The sequence below is a fragment of the Barbatula barbatula genome (assembly GCF_947034865.1).
Source record: "Barbatula barbatula genome assembly, chromosome: 10".
NCBI classification, from domain to species: Eukaryota; Metazoa; Chordata; class Actinopteri; order Cypriniformes; family Nemacheilidae; genus Barbatula; species Barbatula barbatula.
Genome location: NC_136773.1, coordinates 17,479,126 through 17,506,509, shown reverse-complemented (window position 1 = coordinate 17,506,509; position 27,384 = coordinate 17,479,126). Strand labels below are relative to the sequence as shown.

The 27,384-nt window shown below is 38.0% G+C and overlaps 1 protein-coding gene across 1 annotated transcript in view; it reads right to left on the bottom strand.

Annotated features, from left to right (window-relative positions):
• megf11 (multiple EGF-like-domains 11) overlaps positions 1-25,613 on the bottom strand; it is a 93,044-nt gene extending 67,431 nt beyond the window's left edge. The window contains exons 1-5 of the mRNA XM_079465583.1: positions 25,365-25,613; positions 7,634-7,766; positions 4,965-5,088; positions 2,769-2,870; positions 2,124-2,224 (exon numbers count right to left, since the gene is read on the bottom strand). Coding sequence (XP_079321709.1) covers positions 2,124-2,224; positions 2,769-2,870; positions 4,965-5,080 — 319 coding nt within the window. The 5' untranslated portion in view covers positions 5,081-5,088; positions 7,634-7,766; positions 25,365-25,613. The remainder of the gene's footprint in view (positions 1-2,123; positions 2,225-2,768; positions 2,871-4,964; positions 5,089-7,633; positions 7,767-25,364) is intronic.
• Between the last annotated feature and the right edge of the window lie 1,771 nt (positions 25,614-27,384).

The window sequence follows — 27,384 nt, the reverse complement described above, 5'->3', positions numbered from 1 at the left end:
ATGCGGAGCATGAAAATACAACTGCAGGCTTCATCAGGTCTTATGCAGTTTTTGGCAATGCAGCCCCTGTTACAGTACTTAATCCTACAGGCAAAAGAAAAACTGTCCACCCAGGACCACACTGAACAGACATCCATCAGAAAGCTTGTCCCACCTCTTTATGAAAACACAGAGTAGCTGTGAGGGCATCAAATCCCATTTGCCGTAATGCTACGTGTGTTGATTTTTATCCCCTCCCTGGAGCTTGGTAAGACTGTCATTTACATCATCACCTTGACACGGTCCTGTTCGAGGTCCTTTCATGCTGAGGATTTTGCATATTGTCAAACAACCGCTGAACCATGCGAGCAAAGGTCTGATAGAATTCGCTCACTCGTGATTATAGCACATTAGACGATAATGAGTCTGGCCTACACAATAACGGTACGGAGAATATGTAAGGTATTCAGTTATTTTGGTCTTTTCATAGTTTTAAGATGAATTTAGAATTAAAAAGAATGGTAGAATTTTAGAAAAAAATCGAGATGTTCATATGATTTTGTTCTTCTTTGGTTTCATCTCATTTTTGTTCACATTGTTAAGTAAACTACACTTGAGTTCTCCCATCATCAGTTCGCAGTTCTCATAGAATGCATGAAAAGGCACGAAAGGAACATGAGGGGAATACGATGGTGTGTCTCAATCAGGTCTAGTTCAGGAGAAAGTGTGATGCCGGGGAGTTTGGATGCCATTTCCAAAACTGTGTCATTGTCTAAATTGCTCCAGTGCATTGAAACATACGCTTTCTAGAAATCCCAGAATGCACCATAAAAGCAAAGTTTTGCTTACTTTAATTCTTATACAGGGACAAGGCCTTATTTTCTGCCCTTAAAGCCTGGTTTGACAGACAAGGTATAGATTAAGACAGCACTAGGCTTTAGTATTTAATTAGCGTTTTTAAATTGCCTTAGAAAAAAAACATTGCTGGTGTGAATCTTGAGACAAAACAATGGCATCTACATATATAAGATATGTCATTGCAAGGTATTTTCAGTCAAGACATCTTAAATTTACATTTTAGTCTGGGATTAGCCTCAAGCATCGTCTGTGAAACCAGGCATAGGAGAATTATCTAACCCAATGCACATGAAAGGAAACATTCCGGCGAACCTTTTAGTGTCCAACAATAACATACCCCCTATTATTATATTTATATACATTTTTTCACTTGTACATTACGAAATGCGCTCTTTTGTCACAGCACACTTCAATATATTTCTCCTTCGGCAAAGAAGTGAAACGTAACTAAATCTTAGTTCCGTGTCAGCACCCTAGTGCTTCGATGGAGCAGTGGAGTAAGCCGTTGGTTGCAATTCGCAACCTCAATTGAACCTTGATTGACAGGAGTTTCATCCAATCAGCAGTAGCTATCCCAATCCAACAAAGTACCTACCTTCAACGGTTTGACTGGTTTGTCGTTGTGTTTTCTGACTTGTCGATGTGGTTTCCGACTTGTTATTTTGTTTCCCGAATTGTTGTTGTGTTTAATGATTTGATATTGTGTTTTCAGATTTGATATCCCATAAAAAAAAGCATGAAGAAAGCACCAAAAGCCTTGGTGAAATATAATCTTATAATCTTGGCGAAAACACCATGAAGTAGCTCAAATGATGAAGTCATTTCTAATAAAAATGATCGCAAATCCATCATTCCAAGCCCAGCCAATGAAAGTTATTTTCTTAATTAGCGTATTATCTTTGGGACGGGAAGAATTAGGACAATATATTTGCAGTGAATCACTCAAGATTTTAGTCTTAAAAGGAGGGATATCTGAATGCCATTAACAGTGTTGTAATGGCGTACTGGCAGTATTAAAACTGAATATATGAGCAAACCCAATATGAGCTGGAACAGTAATGAAAGGAGCAAATTATGCCTGATATAAGTTGCAAAAACGCCTCAAAAGATGTTTGCGATTTTGATGAATGTCTCTAGAGGAAGGGAGGTGCAGAGTTCAAGGCATAAGAGGGCATTGCTCCAGCGGATGAATGCATTTATTGTGCTGATAACCACTTGGAAAAAAGAGAAATTGGACTGCCCTGATTTAGGAGAAAATAAGTGAGCGAAATGAGAAAGGCACTCACGGACACACAAGTCTCCACTTTCAAAGTAACCGGGGCAGCATTGCGAGCGACGGCGGTACATGGTCCTCACTCCGCGCCGGTACGCTGTCTTGTAGCTGGTCCTGCGATAGAAAACACAGGCACAAAGGAAAGTATGAACATCAATAACCTGGCAGGTGAACTCCGCAAGGACATAGAAACAAGGACATTATGACATGCAGCTGGCTGCCATTAGCTTTGCTCTCTGTGTTTAATCCGAGCTACACCCCAGAGCTGCATGTTAAGGAGGTGGAAAGGGAGGAATAAACATAATTAAAATGAGTTAAGGCAAAGTTTCTGTGTTAGCTGAAGGACATTTCCCTTCTGAATGCTAGATTCAGCACTGTGACTCACTGGGCGAGCAGCTTTTAGCCAGGACACTGACGATAAAGTCTTTAATGTAGCAATTAAACCAATGTAATGTCTGATGACAGTCAAGCGGCCATTTCCATCGCAGCTCTGACCACTACACTCACTGCTGGTAACATTAACACCCCGTAATAAAGACACTGGCACATCAGCATCTCTTCCGACACCTTGATTTTTATAAGCCTACTGGGAGAGTGCTGCTGGTTACCATGGCATCAAATAGTAAGTACAACAGATTAAAGGTCAGGTCATGTTCACCTGTGTCTGGTGCATTTAAACCAGTTGAGGATGTCGGTGCACCTTGTGTAGTAGATCTGGTCAAAAGGATGGGCGTAGGACTCCTGAACGGTCACTGCATAGCTGAGAGAGAGAGAGAAAGATCAAGAAGAGATTTACAGTGTATCTTGTTATATGGTTTGAACCATTTTTGTTAGGTATATTTATGGCATATTTATTTCTGATCTGAAAAATCTATAACAGACCGTTTAGTGTCAAGATCCCATTGTGACAACTGTATGCTTACGACAGTACAGTACAGCAACATTGTTTTTTCATTGTAAAACCATTTTTTCCTGCAGTCATGGTAACAAAAAACTATTACATACGTTAAGCTTTGTGCCTATACAAATTTGGAGAGAAAATAATATTGCAATAACCTCAATATCCCCTACAGATCCAATCAATTTTATAATAAATCCCATTGTTATGGTTCTATTTAAAAATGTATCTCAACATTAATTTATAATATGCAAATAGTTGTCTTGCTCCTGATAAACATATTCTAAGTCTACCTATTTTCAAATAATATCAGTGTTAAATAAAATATCTTGTCTCATCCACTTCATAATAGTTGCCAATAAAATGTCATAAAAGGTCCAATATATAATTTTTCCGTGGGGCTAAACCACATTTATCTCTGTAGCCCTCACTCCTCCCCTCTGCACAGGCAATAGTTCCTGCATATTTTTCATAACTGATAATACCCTTTACAAATAATCATTTTTCAGGCAACAGGGTCAGTCAAAACAGATTGTTCTGGTCAATTGTATGCTGTTCTGCATATCCCTACTTTTTTATTTTATTTATCCCTACTTTTCCTTCTAAACACAAACAACCACACACGCACACACAACAAGGTTGATAATAAAAACATCAATATTGGTCTGGGTATTTAGTGACTGAACCTAATACTTGTACGCATGTGTAACCAAATCAAGACTTCCAAACACAATCCTTTAGCTGTCCCATTTAAAGTGAATATAGTCAATACAACAATCCTCTAAACCTTCAAAGGACATAGATTGAGCTGAAATACGCATTTTGTGTGTTGCACTACTGGTGGACCATGTAACAAATGACTTCTACAGGAAGTAACCTTTCATCACAATGTCCCATTAAATACTGTATATAAAACCATAAAAAACAACTATTAATCTTTTCTTTTTTCTGCAAAACAACTTAATATGTCCAGCTTTATATGATGCTTGCATAACATTTTCGGCTAGTAACTCTGGAGACACAACAACCTGTAAAAAAAACCAAATTGTTTAAATTGTACAATTAAGCAATAAACCACAAGAGGTTGTGCATTAAATGTGAGTTTACTATGAGTAAGGGGTTTTCTTAGGCACAAAGTAAACTCGGGTGTATTGCTTTAAAGGGATACTACACCCAAAAATGAAAATTCTGTCATCATTAACTCACCTTCGAGTTACTTACACAGAGAAAGAAATATGGAAGAATGCTTGTAAACCGATAGATTTTGCCCCCCATTGACTACCACAGTAGGACAAAAGACAATGGTAGTCAAAAGTGCTCAAGAACTGTTTGCCGTCCTACATTTTTCAAAATGTCTTCTTTTGTGTTCGAAAGAACGAAAAAAAAAGTAATTTGTCGTGCTATATGCTACAGTCAATGGGGGGCAAAATCTGTTTGCACATAAGCATTCTTCCAAAAACTTCTGACTCATTTATTTAAAGGTGAGTAAATGATGACAGAATTCATTTTTGGGTGAAGTATCCTTTTAATAAAACAGCGGCAAAAGCATTATCCTAAAAAAACTACTGTTCAATGAGTGTTTGTTAATAACTAATGGAATAAACATTCACAGTTGCTAAGCAACAATATAGAATTAATATAGAATGGGCACTCACGTGGGTGATGTAATCAGATTTAAACTATCTATTTTGTCAATTTTGTTAAAATTAAATTATAACCATCAGGGAAATAAATGGAAAATCCTGTACACTTATTAAAACAACAAATGTTGGCAAAACTCATTATAGTACTCAAGCAACAATATCAAATAATCCAACGCACTGTTACGATCGGTCTCTCTTTTGGTCAAAATCGATTTTTGGGCTGTTGGTGAAGCATACCTACACAGTGTGACTCCTGAAATAGATTAATGGAAGGTAAAACGGAGTTTAACACTAGAGAGTGCCCCCCTCTCACCTCTCCCAGTGGCTGCAGACATTAGGGTCATCTGGGTTGAGGCTCCACACACTGATAATGAGGCTCAGAACAGTCAGCACAGGCAGGGCTAATGGGTAGGCCCGTACCGGCCCCATGACTCCTCCTGAGAGAATGACAGTGAGAAAAAAAGTAAGACAGAGAAAGAAAAAGACAAGGACACTTTGTCCTTTATCCTTCTTCTAAATTGGACCGCTTGCACTATTGTGAAAAGTGTGAAGTCTGACTTTTAAAGAAGAATTGGACTTGCTGTCCAATGCAGGCATTCTGTATGTGCGTATTTGGGTAATTGATCAGCCACTGTAGTCACAATGCACATCCCAGTATGTGCAAGCTTGTTTGTGTGTGTCTTGTAACACTTAAGGGGTAGCTCAGGATATTAGTACCGTGACGCTTATGAAAAACTATTTTGGGGACCACACAGGGTGGACCATTCGTTAAATTGTCAAGATATTTCATTAGACTCATGATGGGAGATGAGCACGAGTGTGATGAATTGACACGACAGTGACAGATGTAGAAGGGCACATGAATGACACACTACACAAACACGCGCTTGTGAGGCATGAAATCACCGATTATGTTCAACTGCAGGGGGTGTTGTAGAAGGACACAAGTGAAAGAGCTCTGCTTGATTGTGGGCAACTCTCAGTGGCTACAGAAATGTATTATACGTAAAGCTTCACTCCTCTTTCTGTTCTAGTCAACTATGATGACGAAAGGAAAACATGGCTTCACCCATTAAAGCCGTAATTTTGATCACAATTGAGTTATGTAATAAACAAATCTAATCGAGTTGTGACTTCATCCGTCAAATCTTAATTAACCGAGAGTGGCTGAGAATGCTTTTGTTTTATATTAAATGAATATAGAGTCTGTCATCTTACAGAACTCACAGAAAGTAGGTCCGTTTGAAGACAAGGACTGAATCCCAAACGTTCAGATGACACGCAGCTCATGAGTTACTAGAATTTTCATTAACAATAGCCGAAGGGTGTGTAAACGCAACTAAAACAGGATCTGCAACCGCATTCTAAAGCTGCGTGAAAATTCTCTACCTGATCCATCTTACAGTAAGGAAACACGTTGCAACCAATGAACTTCAGGTGTAAGCGAGCGTGTTGCAATGACATTTAGACAAAAAAAATCAACATGCTATTATTCCTTATTGGGTTTCTGTACTGGACAGCATCGCATGTAGGACTTACCCGTTAACACATCTTTCAAAGAATGCACGCTGTGTTTAATAACATGGGCTTTCACACACTTGCCAATCAGGGGCCATTGAAAGGTGTTCACAGGTCATTCGTGTGCGAGAGAAAATCAATATCTCTTTCCCTTCCACTGCATAACATGTCATTCAAAAGCGAAGATTGAAGCCATGTTCATTTCTGCAAAAAAAGGTAATTTGTGCAGCTATCCTTTACTGCATGGGATTTCTACCCAGGATTCCTCCAGCTGTGAGATATCTCCATTACGGAGTGTTATCATAATGTGCTGCTGAACTGTAAAAACAGCCATTTCCTGTAGTGAATGCTAATATTATAGTCTGGATGTTAGATGAGGATGATCTCATTTCTATTTGACAGTAAACTGGGCAACTACATGGTAAATGTGGTGAGACTCTGGGTACAATACCACTATCACCCCTTATTGACAGCATCTACAGGCTAATACCTTGTATGCATAATATTTGAATGGCAATTTATAAATAAAATCTAAATGGGACTAATAAAAGTACTGTAAATTGCAGTTTTTATGCAACAATGTAATTCATCATGGATTATAAAAGTTAACAATGTTAAAATAATGCATATTTCACTTCTCTGTGTCTGTGTGTGCGTGCAGTCTTTAGAAATATAAGAATATGTTGTAGAAAATACAATTTTACTTAATTTATTTAATTGTATTTTATTGTATGGGTGTAAAATAACATGAAAAACATATCATTTTGCTTTACAAAAAATATATTATTTTTAAACGTATATCAAATCATAAACAAAACTTCATATAAAAACAATAATATTAACATTCTTTGAACTAAAACAGATTTGTAGATCTCTAAAGTTGTTTATGACAAGGTTGGCATTTTAGATGCTGTCAGTATTGTATGTTTGTTTAACAGATCATTTTGACTGGTCACATTCATAAGTACAGAATATGTCTCCATTCTCCAACCCTTTAATCAAGACCAATTCTAAGGCATGACAGTAACTAAATCGACAGTAAGCGACATCAATAAAATATGAGTAAAGCAAAGCGACTCCTCATATCCAGATGGCAAAAGCAATAATATTTAAGGAATGATCAGACCTTTTCCGGGGAAGTGAATTCTATGCATTATGAATTACTGATTTTTTCACTGTAAGATCACTTGGCCTTTAATCAAAATGCATCTGCGGCTCTCTGTTTTCCCCACAGGCCTGCAGTGACTCTTGAGCATGAAAAGATCGTACTGTTCTCATGGCTTTAAGTAGAGTACCGTAATGAGGCATCTGACATCAAATTATTCTGTGCTTCCTCTTGAAGTGCAGGTGACTCTAATGAACACTGATTTCTAAGAATTAAAGCTATGTGGACCTGACTGGCGTAAAGTTGATTCTGAACGAGTGGAGACAGGAGGATTGAGGCCGGATCCTGGTTGGACTCACCTCAGACCACTATCCGCAGTCCCTGGAGATATCTGCTGTGGAAGATCACTGCTCGCCTGAACCAGACAACCAGACACAGATGAGCTGGAGACGAGACGCACGGATAATCAGACTCAAAGCAAAATGAGGGCACCTGGGAGAAAGAAGAGATAACAGTGAGTGTTTGGAACAAGAGAGCAAATAAAAGGTCCAAAGAGAAATAAAAGAAAGAAAGACGCAGGAAGGAGAGACGATAGACTCTCAGGGAAAGGACTCGGGAGAATCAGACATTAGGGGATCCCCAGTGCAACAGCTGCTAAATCCCTCATATTAAATCTAAACCGCACCTCGTGTCTGGAGGGGATGAAACATCGGACTCATTCACCTCCTGCTAACACACAAGGGTGAGAGCTTACATTACCTTAAGTGTACCGATTGTCATTGCCTCTTATCTTCCAGCAAGTGCCACAAGAGCATCCTCAACAATAGCAAAAGAGTACGAACTATTCGCGGCCATTAACGACACAATGACAAGTACCACCGGGTCTAACTAGGGGCCTTATGTTCCTCAGTCTCATTAGGCGGATTTGCATCATGCCCACGTCTGGCCAAAGGTCGCTCTCCGGGGTTCAGGACGAGTTGAAAAAAAGAATACACTACAGATGCAAACAAAAGTTGTCAAAGCTTTTTCTTTATTGTCATCCGGATTCATTATTTATTCTTTTTCCCCTTCAGATGCAGAAGAGGCCCGGCGGAAAGCCGCAGGCGAGGACACGGAGTGGAACAGACAGAGTGCAGGGAGACAAGTTAAAGGCACAGTGGATGCGACAGGATGTCTGGTAGTGACCTCTACTACCACTGTGCGGTAGACAGGAACTAGAGTTCAGCAGTCAGAGTTCAGCATACTTTATGAGAGTATGTGAATGCAGATTAACAGTCAACAGACACACAAACTCGAATATGCAAGCTACTAGAATTACATTCACTTAATGATATAGGCATTTCAAGAAAACTCCATTAACCCTTTGAGGATTGAGGTTAGGTACCACCAGACCAACGTTAGAAATTTCGTTAAGCGCGCTCAACCAGACAATGCGCTGGCCAAGCATTTGCGTTCCTGCGTTCGCGTACCTACATGAAGCGTTTCCAACCTCAGCCCTTCCATGCAAAGACATATCGGTTACGAACTGAGATGTGAAGGAGGTGCAATAACCCATGACTCACTGCTCACAGCCTGCTCATGTTCCATTGGATTTACACAAGATGGATTTTTTTAAGAAGAATCCTGAGGGGAAATTCTACGCACAACCACGTTCGAATTCCTTTGTTTATTAGCGGCAACAAGCCTAGGGGTGCAAAATGAGATGGCATATATTACCCCAATGAGGCCCTCAGGGGTCGAATGTATAGACACATCACTGGACTCATTACAGAACATAATGAAGTGTGTAATTGAAAGCTAACTGAATGAAAGGTGAGAGTTAGAATGAACTGAAAGTGGAATTTCCATTTGAAAGCAGCTAACTCTGTAAATAATACAAATGAAATGCCGCAGTGTGCTTTTATCTTTCTATCGGCAGACTTCGGATTACACTGACGGAGATGGTGGTACATTTTTCAGCATCGCAATCCGAACACCCGAAGTGTTAAGTCATGGAAAATGGTTGGAGGTTAATTGAATCACTATTAATCAAATACTATTAGTTTAAAAACAGCAGCCTTCAATCACACTTCATTGCTTCTGGATTGATGTTGGTATAAGACCCCTTAGATAAACAGCTTAGCGTAAGTGAACGGCAAAATGCATTATGCTCTCCTGTTGGCATGTATTTCAGCATTACATGACAAGGATTATATAAATGGGTAAGCGAGAGTATTTCACCTCAGACCGAGGAACTAATATATGGCGCCACATCATTTTATTTCTCATTACGAAGTCCGTACACATAGAACAATACCTTACAACTCCGATCAATATGGTCGGCAGTGGTATGTACTTGTCCTCTCTTCTGCCTGCCCAGCATTCACAATAGAAACAACACGGTACATTGTCTCTGGTTATCTGTATTTCACACACTAAACATTTTGTTCCTCAAACTCAAAGTATTTGTTGGTTTCTTTTATTCTGCGCGCCAGGGAGCATTTGTTTTAGGCTGCGAGATACACAAAAGAGAGATTCAACACTGGAGTGTTGTAGTTCAGAGAGACATAGTTTCGTGTAAATAAAATATGTGAAATGCAGATGGTGCTGCCTTACCAGTCTGTGGTCCAGATTCTTGGGAGGAAAAGGAGCATTTAAAATACTCTCAGTGCTCCCACCCTGTCAACCAAAGGAGACGTTGACATGATTCAAGACACGCACGTATTAGAGCTCAATGCAATTAACCAACCAATTCCCTGATCCCCAGCATCTGAGCCCATGAGTGACTGATGTTATGGGTCTGCTGGCAGCTCTTGCAACGATAAAGTAAAATCAAGCCATCTATTCACACTGGAGTCGTGACCACATCTTAAGTTTATGTCAGCGTGTCACCATGCTTTGGTTATTTATCTCTATCTTCATTTAGGAGAAGCCTGTGTCCATTTACATATAATCATTGTGAAACTAATGCGATTTCGGACTTTGAATTGAAGGATCAGACTGAATCTGCTGACAAGATACTTGTACTAAATAACGGATCATGGGAATTTCAGTAGCGATTGATTTTATTAACAGAACTAGCTTCTGCATAATAGGTGTTTTCAATTCACCACAATGGATTCATAAGGTTATATCTGCATTCTGAGAAGTTGATATTATAGAGAGATATTGAGCCCCAAAATAAAAAAAAACACGTAATGAAAACAACATAACATTAAAAAGAAAAGAAAAACACAGAATGTAAATAAGTTCTCACCTAATAAGAATATGTAAATAAACAATGACAAATATGCCAGATAATCGCTGAGGAAGGTCCTTATAATTCCAAGGTTTCTAACTCTAAAATTAGAATGCATAAATAACAGGCAAACCAAGAAACATACTTTATTTTTTTATATCCCTGACTATGCATCACATTTGATACAATAGGAGATTGCAAATGTTTAAATCTTTTAAACACCACAGTCGAATACGAATATCAAATTTTGCATAATATGTATTCTGAATTAAATGTATGTGCGTGCAAAAAGCATATTCAGTGTCAATGATACAATAGCAGCAAGAAGCTTGTCAGCGTTCCTTTTAGAAAATGTGCCAAATAACCATGACAAAGTGCAAAATCCATGTGCTTGCCTTATGATTTATATGTCTGCCTTATTATAAAGATATAAAACTGTACAAAGCTAAAACAAAAATAATTTTTTGATATAAAGACATAATTCTGATTCTGCTATAAATTACATTATTAAGAAATATAAATGTCATGTTATCATGTTACTGAAAAGGGGCTTAAACAGCAATCCAGACCCCAAAAAAATCATGTGGTTATAATTTGTGAGTTTTCGAAAAACAATAAGTTCACCCTCACAGTGTTTGTGACCCTGTAGTATCGGACTACTGAAGATAACCTTCTTATTAGGAAACATGCGCCATTAAGAAGGCCATGATCTGTTAAATTGGTCAGGCATTCTCTTCCGCGATCTATCTGATCTAGTGTGCGTGTGTGTGTTTACCACTGATATCTTTAAATCAATAAATATATTAACAAACAATCTTAGCAAACCTTCGTCTCAAGGAATGCCTTAGGGCTTTTCAAATCCTAACAATATTCACCACAGTCGCAGGGCAAACAAATAAAATCTACAGATAAGCCGATCTGTTAGATCAGCCGAGAGAAAACGTCATTTTTGGAACTTAATTCTGGGCACATGGATTATTCATGTGGCGACCACTGATCATCACAACGCTCATAAATCAAACAATGTTGCTTCCCGCGCCATCACCGAGTCCAGTTACAGCCTGCTAATCTTAACGTCATTCTTTATCACTATAACCTTTTCTTATCAACATCCTACACCCCAGGACAGAACTACGTGAGATGGGACAGTCTCCTCATCCTGATCTTATTTAACCCGTTTATGCAGGAAATGATGCAAACTTTGTCTCCTCAGGCATGCTGTGTGCCATCTAAAGCCTCCATCTAACTCTTGTGATACTCTATACATACTACACTTTAATATCTGTGTGTCACTGCATGCTGATATCACAGTACATAAGAAACGTGCAAGCTTCACTGGATTTGTCTCTGCATGTTGATATCAGGCAACAAAAATGTATCTTTAGAATGTGCTTTTCAAACTTTATAATGGTAAGGTAATGTAACCTTTGCTTTAGCACGTGGGTTGACAAGTGTGTTGGTGCTGTATGTGACACACCACATTACTGTTCACACTGCAAATGTGATGTGGTTTCCAACAGCGGTTTGAGTAATAAGATCACAAACCATTAAGACCATGTATACACCTGTATTTAGTGCCAATTTGTTCATTTTCATTAGACAACAGGACAGATACAGTACAGCGCTGTAATGGTGTAACGCCTCAGCCCACGTAAAACATAACAAATCAACAGAGAACTTTGCTTGAGAGCAAGTGCAAAAAAGCAGTGAACAATTGTTTGATTGCTTGAAGTTGAAAGCAAAAAAAAGAGGAACATTAATGAGGGCTATATATAACAGCATACTGCTTGTTAATGTACCTTGTGTTCATTCGTTTTCAGCATTGCACACCCTTTCTCATGTCAAACACAGCAAGTGCCACACTATTAATTAGATTTATTCTAAGTAAATTTTTCTTGAACTCAATGCTGTGCCACGATCTCTATTCGAGCCTGAAAGAGACATGAAGTGGAAAATAGGCTTAATTAATCACAATAAAATCAGATGTCAATAAGGTCACATTAAAGCCACAAATACATTTGTTTATGTTTCCTTTTTCGGTAACTCTCTGATAATGACTAAAACACAAGTTATTGACTAGTCTTTGTATTGTCATAATTTTCAAACCCACTCAAGGCACAAGACCAGCATCCCACTACCTCGGTCAGAGAGCAACAGCAGGGGACACTCATTTCCGAACCTCCCCCCCATCAGGATCCTACCGAGCTCAATCCCAGTCAATTACTTTCCCTGTGACTTCTCACATTATAATAGGATCATATGCATTTGGTGCATGTCATCTGGCAAATTAGAACAAATTAGCGTTGCGTCAATGAGTAAGGCAGTGATACGGTTGTATATGAAACACCTTCACGCTTAGCCTACACATATGAAATTGAGAAAGGGGAATAGCTCTAAGGGTCCAGTTGCAGCGCCCCGCAGTAATGCATGCGAAACAAGGCGATCGGTTATTGCTTTATAAAGCGGAAGACCTGTGTGAAGAGAAGAGAGTGACAAGGAAGAAAGGAAACAGGGATGTGAGCCGGGAGGGAGGCAGCTTGCCGTGAACTGCTGAAACAACAGCATGGCTGCCAGGGCAATTTTACAGCTCAGTGGTTTCACACCTCAGCCGTCGCCCTTCCAACTCCGAACATCCAAGTCCATTCTGTGTCTTCATTTATTTGGTGTCAGCGTCCGAGGACACGAAAGACTGGTGCGGATCGGAAGCCCGTCCCAGATGTCTTCGGATAAGTGGTGTGTGAAACCGACAAGAGAGCGGAGGGAGAAGAAAAGCATTATTCGGCTTTCCGAACCCGTGCTACGGGTGACTCTCTCCTCCATTCGGCGAATCATTATTAATGAGCTTTGAGCACAAAATACACACCCGGATCAGCTTCGGCACATTTACTTCAGACTTGATTTAAGTGAAGCTGTCCATCTTTGCTCAGTCCTTGTAGGCCAGACAAATGCATCTAAATCTAAATGTCCGGTGGAAGAAAGAAACGAACTAGACGACTGATCAATGGTGTCCCTCAATGTGGAGGCCAATCTTGACAATTTGACTGAAACACGACATTTCCGGGACACATGATGATGTCTTTTTTCCTAAACTTTGACTTTTTCAAGGTCAGATCTGTATTATTATGGTTTATTAAGATGAACTGTTGCCACTGCGTCATCATCAGGGAAGTAAAAACCTATCATCATGACACGAGTGTGTGAAATATGGCTTCATGATTGGGGTACTTAAAAGACTAAGGATAAGGTTGATGTCTTCCTGGCTTTAAAGGGTTGACATATTCATTCAATCTACCCAACGAAGACTATTAAATATATATGCTCAATTCATTGCAAAGTCCTCCTTAACACTGTCCTTGAGCACCACACATAGAGAAGTCTTTAGAAATGCTGGAGGGTCATTCTGTGCCAACTCAACTAGAGAAAATAAATACACTCGTAAATTACAGTTTTCTCAACTCAGCATTCGTTCAAAAATGGGCAAACCCAGTTGTTGGGTTAAATTAACCCAGAAAATGTTTTGACACAACAACCCAGCATTTTGGGTTGAAGCAACCTAACATGGGTTAACACAGTGGTTGGGTTCTGAGTGTACTTAAATGAAACACGACATTTTCAATATGAAAGGCAAAATATTAAATGCCATCTATTTCCTGATTAACAGAGTAGTCAAATTTACAGGGTAAATACAAATAATATAAAAAAATGTGTAGGTCACAATTGTTCCAAAATAGTTATCATTATCAACTTTTTGAGCTAAATTGAAAGTGACTGGTGAAAATTCCTTTAAAAAATAGAAGCATCATTAACATTTTTAGCTACAATAAGTTGGTATTTAATAGATGCATTAGCTGAAATGAACAAACATTTAGCATAGTTTATCAGCATTTATTATAATATTTGTTATTGTTAGTTATTGCCAACATTCACCATGCCTTAATTCATGTTTCCAGTTACAGCTTTTGATTAAAAAATTATTAGTAAATGCTGAAATTAACATTAATTCAAATCGATAAATGCTAATAATCATTATTATTAGTTCAGGTTAGCTAGCATAAAATAAAAAATACAAGCGTATTGTATAAAAAAACAATCATACGAAGATTTAAGTCTATTAGTATAATATGTTAGCTTAAGCAATCATTGTATTACATGGAATAGTACAGTTTAAATAACTTAAAGTAACTACAAATGTCTTGTGCCCTGTAACACTAGGGAGTGGTTTTCCAGATTAATATTAGTCCTATAGTACAATAAACGTTAAATACATCAGTGCCATTGTGTTGTCTCAAAATACAGACAAGTAATGTTATTTTGTAAGGCATGTTTGCAAAAACTACTTAAATGTCCTAATTTAACTAAGGCCTAGTCCTGGTTTAGACTAATCCCTGTCGGGAAACCGCCCCTAGAAGAATGAAAGATTCAGGTTTTTGACAAAACTGTCTTTTGGCTTCTGTATTATTAAGGCCATATATGGAATGCAATCCTATATATATATATACACATATATACACACACATATGAGTGCATATATATATAGGGAACTCAATATGGATCTGTTAGTTCAATATGGAACTCTGAATTTGGGTACAATTAAAACCAAATATGGGCTCACTAAAGTCAACAGGTTCTTCTAACAGACATATCGATCTTGGTGTAAAAGAAAAAGAAAATAATGATGCTGCAAATTTTGAATCATCTGGCTCCAAATTTTAGTCGAAAATAGTGGATTACTCTGTAGACATCCATTCGTGTTTTCATAATCAGCTTTCTTTATTAAATATAGACAAATCGTCAAAAATATAGCCAGGGAAAAGGTAGTTGGGTTTGACACTAAAATGATTCTTCAGGGTTATACAAAAACTTCTAAAACATGTTGAAGTGCACAACACAAACCCAGGAATTCATGCATATTAATCTAGATTAGTGACATGCAAAAACACGAGGCTTCATTAGAATTCGATCTACTTCATGCACAGAAGGAACATGCCGGAAGAATCATCTGAGGAACATTATTGCAGTGTTGTACAAAGCGAGGTAGCACTATTAATCTCGCACCTTTCCCCCCCACCACGGTTCCCTCCGCACAGGTCATTATGAGGGGTCCCTCACTGCACACAGGCAAACAAATGAGCCATTACCACCATCACTCAGGCTCCAATTAAGTAACCCATGCAGTCCCTGCTCCTCACAATCACTGCCAATTAAAGCCCAACTGTGTGAATTCACAAACCACTAATTACATCAACGTGATCGAAGTTTCTGACATTCCTTTCTGAAATAAATTTCCAATACACTTCAAAATTAATAATTCAATGTAGTTCACACAGGGTACGAGCCATCCTGCACTTTCATGCGCCTTAAATAACCTATTAAAGGCTTAACAGTCCAAATTCCAAAAGTATGTTTCATGGCAAAGCGCAATAGAGCGAATTAAATCAAACCAAATGTGACTTGTCTAGGTGTGAATTGCGGTGGAAGCAAAATGTCAACGGCAGCAAAACACTATGGCGGTGTTAAATATTTCATTATAAATTATTAAAGCTTACCTTAATATCTGGATTTCTTGTAGTATCCCATACACATATCACATCATATTTAAAGTTAAGCACCGCCAGATTTTGCGCAATAAACTAACTCCAGCACAGCTCTCCAACTCCACACATAGAGCTGATGGGACAATCTATAGTTAGCCTCCCGTGCCCCTACCCCAGACTCCGCGGTAAAGATCTGCTCCGTTCTTATGTTCTCATAACCAAGACTAATAGGAGCAAAACTGGCCTGGTCAGAGATCACTGAATTATTTATATGACTGGCAGTTGTTGTTGATAGGGCAGCTCAGGCCCCAGGTGTGGCTTTTACAGCTCTCTGTTCATGGCCTTGCCTATAGCTGCCATTGATTGCCGGCTAAACACCCGCTGCTGAATAAGCAAAGGAGCTTTACATAGTGGTGCATCGCACCAATAACACTACAGATCCATCACCGCTCATGACACCCACCGGTGTGGTGGGAGCAGGAGTGGGCGGAGCCCAGTGCCCCTACCTAACCCAGACTTCAGAGATGAATACAAAAGAAGAAATGACATTCAAACGGGACTCTTCAACATTATTGAGACTAATGAAATATCCCACATTGCTCCTGTTGACCGCTGGCTCCAAAACATGGATTTTGAGTATAAACAAAGCTGTAATAATAAAAAAGGCAATAATGTGGCTCTTTAAATAGGGAGTATTTACTCCATGAATGAATCAGCATCAACGTTTTAAGAGATTTGTGCCCATGTTGCATTATTGTAATATTTATATGTGTGATGACATTTAATGTCCCTGCAAAAAGGAAGTAGTCGCTTAGAGCTTAGGGCTCCGTGGCTTTGCATTGTGCATGAAGCGGTCATGTGGCAGGGCAAATATCAGCATCAACACACACACACAGACACACAAACAAACGTATTGCAAAGCAGGAAGGAATGAGAAAGCTGTAAAATTGCCTGTAGCGCTACATACTATTAAAGGTCAAAGTAGGGCATTTCTCAGAATCAGCTGCCCTTGGTATATCAAAATATACTGGCATAAGAGTCCTGTCCAAGATTTCAATCTCATCATACATTTTCTACGCGTGAAGAGAATACTAAGCATTTAGGGCTCTGTTGGCCGCACATCTGTATGTAAGCACCGCTGCTGTTAGCTTTTTTTATTCAGGAAAATATAATTGGCTGTACAGAGTGCTGATACGTGCGTATGATACTGGAAGCTCATTATAATGCATCTGAAATATTAAAACCTCACACCAGTCCTTTGTAACAAGCTCTTGTTTCATTAAAAGTTAAAAAACTTTAAAACTTGTAGCATCAGTTTGCGAGATAATGGAGAAGTGTCTTTTCTCAGAACTCTGGACGGCAACAAACAGACGGCGTGTTCCGTGTTACAGTTACAGGTTCAATCGAGATGTCCCTGAGCACTATTGTCTGGCCTGGGACAAGACAGAAGGGAGCAGTAAAAGCAATTTCCACCCAGGTGATCTAGCCACGGGGCCCCAGCAGGGTTTAGACGAGGAAATTAAACTCCACGCTGGTCCTGCTGCACGAGAACTCCAGTCAAATGAACAGCCAATGTTCAGTTTTTTACCATTTCACAGCGAAAATATTAACAGAATAAAGAAAAAGGTCTCCTGCAGGGTGTGGAGTGAAGCGGCTCACGCAGAATCACTAATGTCTTCCCTCCTGAGTGATGGAGACGTCTACGGGTTCAACTCTAACGACTGCCGGAGACTGTGCAGAGAATAGTAATCTACCCATCGTGCTACCCCTTCTAGAGGAGAGAGCGTGCTGGGTTAAAAAAAACAGTATGGTGAGTAGCTACAAGACTTACCCATCACTCGGTGTGAGTTAAGAACAGATGTACACAAACCCTTCAATAGTGAGTCGCTGAGAGTAGAGTTCCACAGATATTAAAATCCTGCCTGATATCAATAAAATGATCGTTATGCTTATGATATGGCCAGTAATATAAAATAATGACATACGGCTGACATTGACAATCCATATTGTCTCTGAATTAATAAAACACACCAAAAGCTCTAATTTAATATGCTACAGTATTGAGTTCATTATGGTATTTTATACCATATTCATATACTGTATGACTGATGGAAAAATATTGCTTGCTAAAGAAAAACAACTTTAACAATAACACCTTTTATTCAAAGTTGGAACAATGCAATGCAAAATATTTTTATTTGTGACCCAGTCTGTGAAAACCAGGCACATAAGATAAACCAGCATCAAAGTATGATTTCAACCATTGATAATTTCAAATGGTTAGTCAATATTAAAGATTATTATTAACAACAGTTGTAGATTTTACAGAATGTTCGTGATATTATTTATAGTAAATAACAAAATAAATGTTTTTTTCACAGACTGGGGTCACATTTAAGTTGAGTATGCAACGCAAGTACAGTAATATTATTTGTATCGCTGATTTTGCATTTTCTTAGATTCATTTAGTTATTTAATAAATTCTGCATTTTAAAATAAGAGCTGGGTAATCTTATATTATCTTTAATAACGTAATGAACGTTTTATTTTAATGCACACAACTCCATACATGTGGTTTTTCAAGACCAATTCCTTTGTACTTATCAATCACTATTTCTTCATGGTACAGAATTGACAAATGTAAACCTAAAACAGGTGCAAACATAAGTCCATAATTAAATCTCCTGTAATAAAGGTAAAATCAATATAAGCCAATAACTGGTCCTGATATATTGCGCATGTCGGACCAAGAGCTGCACTAACTTAGAACTCTGCAAACTGAACACAAAGGAATAGAACATCACTCTAGGATAGTCTTACCCTTCAGCGCATCCATTAGGATGTCTCACAATACAAGAGCAGAACTAGACGGATCCATGCTAGACTGAGCTTGTTTAGATCTCTCCATTGTAAGCATAGGGACAGAAATAGCTTGAAGCTAATAGGGGACACACTCTCTGGGACTGCAATGGTAAATTATTACTCTATAATATACAATTCAGGGGCACTCTTGGTTTACAGTAAAGGATGCATGAAGTCCTTGGGCTATAGTGCTCATAATGTGCACCATAACTGGAAGCCTGTAATGTTAATGAATAACCAACTCAATCCAAATCCAAATCCAAAATGATGCAATAATGCCGAAGCTACAGCGAAGCCAACAAACAGATGGCCTGCTTCAGCAAGGTCCTCAATTTTACATTAATGTAACCCTTCAATATAAGGAAAGATTAACACACAGCATAAGAATTTGTCCCTCGGCCACTTCGATTACAAACATAGCCCAACAATAAACTTTCTTCATTTTGCATGCCCATGACGAATCCTCATAAGATGTGTCCTGCGGCAGGACGACTTTTCTTGAAAGGAAATCGGGCGGGCAACGCAGCTCAGGAGAGGGTCTGTATGGTAATACTTCTCTGATTGAGATAAGTGGCATATGTAAGCAGGACCATCAGCAGTATTTGTAAAAAGTCAGTGGATTCTCAAGGGAAGGCCGCTTGTCATTACAACCGCTTGGAAAAGACCTGATGAGTGCATTATTCAGCAGCCAGCAGAGCCGCAGCTAAGAGGTGTGGAGTTGGCATTGGATGGACAAGCACTATTGAGCCTTTCTATAAGCTCACATCACTGCTTGTTAATTAGCTTTGCTTAAAGATGCTCGCCGAAGATCTTTATTAGATTCTGTTCTCCCTAGTCTCCATTGAACTCGTAGGCGATTTTGGATTTGTGATCCCTCCCTCTCTGTGTTTCCTGAAAACGTTGTCAGCATTAAGCAGAATGCAGAATCTTACCCTGATCAGTTGTCAAACATTTTTGAGTTCTTTACATGAAATGTTGCCCTTTCCTCTAGTCGGTGGCGGCAAAGGTCACATCACCAGCTAGAAACCAGTAGGGTGATGGATATTATATTAATACTGCCGCACAGTGCAGGTGAAGTTAATGAAATCAGGAAAGTAAAAAAAAATGCTATTTACTGTGGTCCCGCTACTTAATATATTAAAAACGGTAATAATCTGATAGTTGAACCGCAGGTGATTTTAAAGAGATTGCAACTTTAAGACCACCTAAACAGTGTTGACATTATATAAAACATTGTTGATTTTATTTTATATCATCATTTTGCTCTTGCAATTTTACATCAATAACAGATTTGTCAATATATTATTGATATATTGACTAAATGTATGTATATAAACAAGATCAGAGCTTCTGACTAGGGGTGTAACAATATATCAATATCACAAAAGTATCGCATATCGCATTACATTTATATATTTTATATTTAATTCTATTATATTCAATGAAAATTCAGTTTTGTTTTCTATGACAGAATCAGTTTTTATTGGTTTACGTAAAGATGGCTTAACCCTGAATGTTGTCAATTCTTTAACAACATTCTTTTTACATATAGTGATGCAATCTAAATCGTAAACCCATCATCGTGTATAGCAATCGGATTGTGAACCGAGCGCATTGTTACACCACTACTTCTGACCTTTGATCATTTAAAAGCTATTCCCTTTCTAGAAATGTATAGTGACTTCTTGAATGGCTGCTTTTATTTGACACCATTGTTGTTGTAAAGAAAACATCTTTGAACAGCTGTCTAAACTATGTCCTCCCTTCACGTGTGCAGCTGAACGAACGTAATGTAAATGATTATTCCCTAGAGATGTTCTCACCATGTCGCTTGTCCTGGATTCAAATATCTATCTTCTATATTGAAAGAAAGCTGTTCCAATCATTAATAAAACGACTTATCCCATGCTATAGAGTGCTGTACTGAATAAAAACAAAGTGGAGGGAAACACAAAACCTGCTATATCAAAACATTGACTTTCCCTAATGTTTGTTCCTGGTCTAACATCAGTTCAAAATATTAAAAAATGCAGATTACTAAAATAAAATTGTGAACAAGAAATCATGTTTTTTAAAGCATATTATACATTCCTGTGATACTTAAAAAGCTATGAAGTCTGTCCCTCACACAGTAACTATAGTTTGCTGTATAGCCTCTTTTAGATGTTCTGCTTACTTCAATTGAGAAACTTTCTCTCTGTGGAAATGTGAACGCTCTTGGGTGTTTGGTGAACAGAAATGTTAAGAAAGCTTCCGAGACCAAGTATTGACACCAGAACCGTAATTGAATAAACACATTTGACATATCGAGGCGGATAATGACATGCAACACTGTAGCCTGAAGTCAAGGGAAAAGCATATGGGGGCTGATGTAGAGGTGTCCTCTATGTATACCCCATACATAGGGAATGAGAAACATACATCAAGGTTTTCAATAACAGAGCAGAAAGTGACCCAAGAAGGCTCAGCTAATGGCTTTGTATTTTTCATTAACATTTCCTAATGCTCCAACTATGGCCCTGGGTATTTGTTCAATGTGTAATGTTCAATAGGCTTTTACTAAAATAACATCTATCAGGCAAGCACATTGAGAAACAGCTTGATTTGCAGAATAAAGGTCAAGGCTTACCACACCATTTAGGGTACTGGAGCAGCACTGTAAATGACATATAATGAGGATTAGTGTGTTACATTAGTGAATGTAAGTGAATGACAGCTCTAGCCGCTATACACTTTCATGGTATGAAAAATAACATTTCGTCATTCTTGAAACTTCATAGGAGTCTCAATGAAGGTACGTAAAATAAAAAAACGGTGTTAAATATACAAATATAAAACTCGATTCAGTTGTGTGTTAAAAATTCATAGTCATGATAAAGCTAAGTTTAAAAAAGGAATGACTTCAGTTCAATTTTACATGTCCATTTTAATTTCATGTATTATCTTTTTTACTCTAATTGCACACTATTACAAGAATCATTTAATGTTGAGGTTTGCAAAGGCAATCTGTTTAATATCTCTTCATATTCTGACAATCTTATAAGTTTTTAATTGCCCCCTACATTTTTTACAGCTTTTTATACTGTTTCGGCAAAGACCAGACACTTCTTGATGATAATTATTCAGTCCTTATATAAAGTGAGCTTGGCAATGGGTAGTAAGAGATAAATCTTAAAAGCACTTAAAACAATCTTATCTAATTCAAGACAACATGCACAATCAAACATAAACTCTTCTACTCTCTGTATATCTATTGCATCTTTAACTGTCTCTCTTTATATAAATTATAGGCCAAAACTGACATTCAAATGCTCACTGATAGTAGGCACTAAGAAATTGGAGGCTAAGAGAGATTTTGATGAGGGTCACAACAAACCAAAGCCATCTCGTTCAACGTCCACTGCAATCTGTTGATCACTGAAGACCACACACACACCACGTACACACAAAGCATGTGACAAATATCCCACAAATGTCTCAACACTCAAAACGTCCCTCCTGGTGCTTTTTCGACTCCGTCATGAATCTTTTATCGGATATTTGCATCTAAATTTCTTTCCCAGAGTTCCCTGTATACACTTCAAAATGACATCAAGTATAAAAAAGGGCAACAGCTTGTGATTGTAATGTAAGATTTATGTTATTGCCATTTAGCCAGACGAGTACAAAATAAATAAGCCTTTTGTATCAGAATACTAAAACAAAAGGATGCAGCTCATTTTCTGCATTGATCTGAGCCGGCGTGGCACCAGAATACTAATGAATTCTTAATTTGAAAACTACATCTATGCCCTGGATTGCCAAAACAAATACCTGACCACTTAAAAAAAATCTAATTTATTTAAAATTCTTCAAGTCTAAATATTTGAGAAATGTGCAAAAGCTCCGAAATTCAATACAGAAATGCCATGTGTATTTGATTCAAAATGTAAATTGCAGAGCAAAGAAGCGAGTTGCAATTCGTCTATGGGAATGCAAGCAACGATTAGCATTGTGCAGCGAGTGTTCCTTCATTAATCAGCACTAATTAAGACTATTGATTGAAGCAAACATCAGGATTTCCAGCTGAAAAGGTTTACTAGACTGTAAACTGGAGATGTTACAGGCAATGGCAGAGCACTGAAAAGAGCCTCAGAAAACCCGTCTTTGCCCTTGGTTCAGCATTCACTTTGCAAAACAGCTCAGAAAATTAAAGCACAAATCGGCCTGCTTTCCTGTCATTAAGTGCTGTCAGGACGAATCAGAGCTCACAGACCAGTGGTGCTGCACAAAGCAGCGGTGAATTCTCTGCTTGTTTTGAGCGTCCGCTCACACACACGCTCGCTCGCACAGAGGTTTGGCTTCACAAGTGCGTCCCAGTACTCAAAACACCACGCAAGGTCATATTCAAGTAGAAGTACAAGCAGTCAACATCATCAAGCATCCTCATTATTCTCTGATTTTTACTTTATCACAAATCAAGGACATCACTTATTTTGATTTTATTGCTGTAACAGTGTATTATGTAAACTGTGGAATCAACATAATAACCAAATATTTGGTGAAAACCTTTTTATTAAACATGCAATTGCATACGTTCACCTTTTAAACCTATTAGCAATATACATACAAAATATATTTAGAGTAAATTTGGAGGAACACGGCAGGCATCTTATGAATATATATGAATATATATATATATCTATTAATAATGAATTCTCAACAAGAGTGCTGTTTAATTAGGCTAAAAGCTTACGACTGGAAACAAAAGTTGCATTACTGTATTGGCAAAGTGTATTCATGACTTTTTGACAGATGGCTGTAATGCAGTCTAGGCAAGCCGTCTAACCGACACACATGAAAACATACTCCAAGCTTTGCTAGACAGAAGGGAAAACGAATCTTGAAAGCCTTGGTCAAACAAAACTGAGCAGACTCATAACGTTACACCACATTATGAAATAAATGCGGGTCTTACATATTGTGAACGCCAAAAAAAAACTTATGGCTTTTTTGTCAATTGTGTTAGAAGCATATCGATTAGTCATCTAAATAACATCAGTTCGCAATGAGGACATGTCAATGGGACTGATGTTTTGAGACAAACAACTACAAAAAACACGAAGCCCAAATCCCTGGAAACAAAAGTGTATGTAAAAAATCTGATAGATAGAAAGTCCACAAAATGTACATAAGGTTAGAAAAAGGAAAACGTTACAACTCACAATATCTACAAATGGTAGCACACACTATTAATAAAAAGCAGTGACTCAAACAAATGTAATGATAAACATGAATTAGCCAATTAATATTTTGCACAACATATAAATGAGGTAGATGTTGTTGTTGTTAAGCAATATTTCCTTAATTTTACTATGAATAATAAATAACTCCAAACCATACCTTCTAAAATATATATGTTTTAGATTTACAGAACAGAACGTGTGTGTTTGTACAGGGCAGAACGCTGGCAGGTTGCCTACAGTTTACTCAACAGAGCCATCTAGTGGCAAACAAAAAGGTTAAGTCAAAAGTAATGAATGAAAAGACGTTCCAGGGCGACCTGTGCTATAAATCTTCTCCTTTTAAACTGTTTATGTCTTATATAAAAAACAAGAGAAATTCCCCTCTTCACGTTCAATTCCCCTACACATTTGTCAATCTCCATTAGCATCCACAAACATCAGTTTAACAAAGACAGCGTTATAGTTATCGAGCCGGACTTTGTCGAAACATTACGAGTTCACGAGTAATCTGGCAATGTAAATGTAACATCATTGACTCTTCCGTACAGCCATAGCAGGAGACAGATATGATTTTGGATAATTCGTGACATCGCTGTCGATTACTATACCGATATCTCCGACAACGCGTTATGCTTTATTCTCCATCTAAAACAATAAAATAAAAAAGCTCAAGCGAATGAAAACACATCCACCGCGTTGGAACCAATTCATCAACTTTGCCTGTAGGCTTAAAGAAATTATTTCACACTTATAAATAAATAATATATGGATGGGAACCGATGAAGATTGACCAAACTGTCAAATACATTATCAATCATGTCGCCAAAATTAAGCTCAAATTATATTTAGGCTATAGAAAAAATAAACGACCAATTTATGATCAAGTCTCCAGTAGAAAAAGCAAATGTTTTTACCAACAATCCATTGATCATCTTTATTATCGAAATCATAAATATTAAGACTACGTCATAATTGTTTACAAACGCACATTACATCTAAATTAATCCATAAATAGCCTTTAACCTCATAACGCCGAGCTCAAAACTTGAATAACACAAACACGTATATTTTTCCATGTACATATAAACAAAATGATCAGATTAGATTTAAATAGCCGCAATACAACCTACTTATAAACTGCTGTAACTTTCATCATCCGATCGGCGAAATCAAAATCAAAATGCATACAAGTCTTATAATGGCTATAAGACACGTTACACGTACGCTAATGACTTATCAAAAAGCGACGTACCTTCTGATGCTCTGTTTATTTTCCCTGCTGCCTTTAAATCGCTTCGTGGTGATGTCCCGTAGCCTTTATTAAGAATCAAAGTCTCCACTCTGCCGTAGGTTACTTGTGGCATACTACACCAGAAACAGCCGAGCACTGTATTTAATGAAATGCGCCGGACTGTTTATTCGCTCTCAGACCCGTGTTGACAGAGCAGAGCGCAGCGCGCTACACTTCATCCTCTTCCGAGCGACACTGTTGCTGCTGACTGTTTTTCTGCCTCTCGCGCGGCCTCCATTTAAACTCGCGTGACGTCACTGCGCATGCAAGCGCTCAGTAAACACGGTTTATCGTTCTCGTGGCGATGTTTCACACAGACAAAGGAGAAAAACAAGGTTTGTAGAATTTTGGCCGCATTTTAATTATTGATAACATATCAGAGGATACTTAGTAGTGAGAAATGTATTTCCACGGTGAGCTATTTATCCATTCTACCAAACCGCTTGTTCTGCAGGGTCGCGGGGGCTGGAGTGTCCTGAGCCGCAGTTGTCATAACTTTTTGGTGAATTGAAAAAATAAATAAAGAACAAAGATAAACAGCGCTTCCAGTCACATCTAAAGCTGTTTTTTCTCAAATATAATTTAACAATGATATTTACCTATTTACATTACGCCTATTCGATTTTGCCTCGATTCTTGTTGGTGTTTGTTTTGTTTATCATTTTTTCAACAATCTATTTTACTTAGTGTATGCTTTAGTTATGCTTCATTTGAATAAATAACACAACTCACAAGTTGCATTTCGCATCAGCTGCCTGCAGTGAATAAATCAAAGCTTGTTTGGGGACAGGCTACTAACTCATATCTTCTGCCCATCCTTAAACGGTTCCATTTCACAAAATCATTACTTTCTATGCGCCCCAAAAGCCTGCAGGACGAGGGAGAACAAAACAAAGTGATCTGTGCAGTCCTCCTCACATCTTCAAACTACTCCTGAATAAAAATTATCTTCCGATTTAAAATGATAAAAAGGGAGGGAACATTTATAATAAAAAATCTATTTCTTCTCATTAATACGTCCTCCTGTTTTTTCTGCTTACTCCTTTAAAATTTTAATCATATCTGATTTTCCTAAATAGACAAGAATTCATGCATGCCTAAATGCAGATTTAGTGAATTTATGCAGACCCAGATCTGCTTTTTTTATGAAATCACTGGAGGATCCATGTCAGACTAGCTGACAGAGCAAATCTTTATGTTTTACAGTATGGTCCAGTAAGATAAATGGATAAATGTTGCTAATGTTAAGAAAAAAGGCTTTGGTATGCTGTTTACTCTGCGACACAATCACTTTGTTGAGATGGATGCAGCTATATGATTATTCAGGGTTAGACCAACCAAAAGAAGGACAAGGGATTAGTTTGTAGGCAGGAATCAGAAATGGGCTGTACACATAATTAGGAAAAACACAAATACATAAAATTTAAACCAACGCTAAAGATGGCAAAGGGTGATGCAAAAGATTCATAGAATGGATGGATGGATGGATTAATGCATGTTTATTTTAATGTCATCCTGTAGGCAATGGTGGACCATAATATATTTTCATATTTTTTTATGTGTGGGAAACTGTCTATAGACTAGTGATTTTCCAAGTGACTTCACACATCAGCATATTCACACAGAGGACCATCTTCAGGCCTGGCTGTACTCTTTTTATATACATATCTGGATAAGACCTGCCTGCGTGCTTTGCGTGTAAGGATGGGATGACTTTACACATATTAATTAAACTTATTCACCAAAGCACAGTAACAATACTTGTGTATTATCAATGATAAATGCTAGACAAAGTAATTTATTAGGAGCAGCAATGTATTTGTAGACAGATTTAATGCCTTGAGGAGGGCAAAAATGATTTGCTTCAATTTATCCGCCTTAATCTCTAAATGGGGCTGCTTCTTCCAATGAAATATGATCTGGCAAAATATTTGGCCATTTTGTGATATTTCATATTTACCACCATTTATTGAATAAAGTG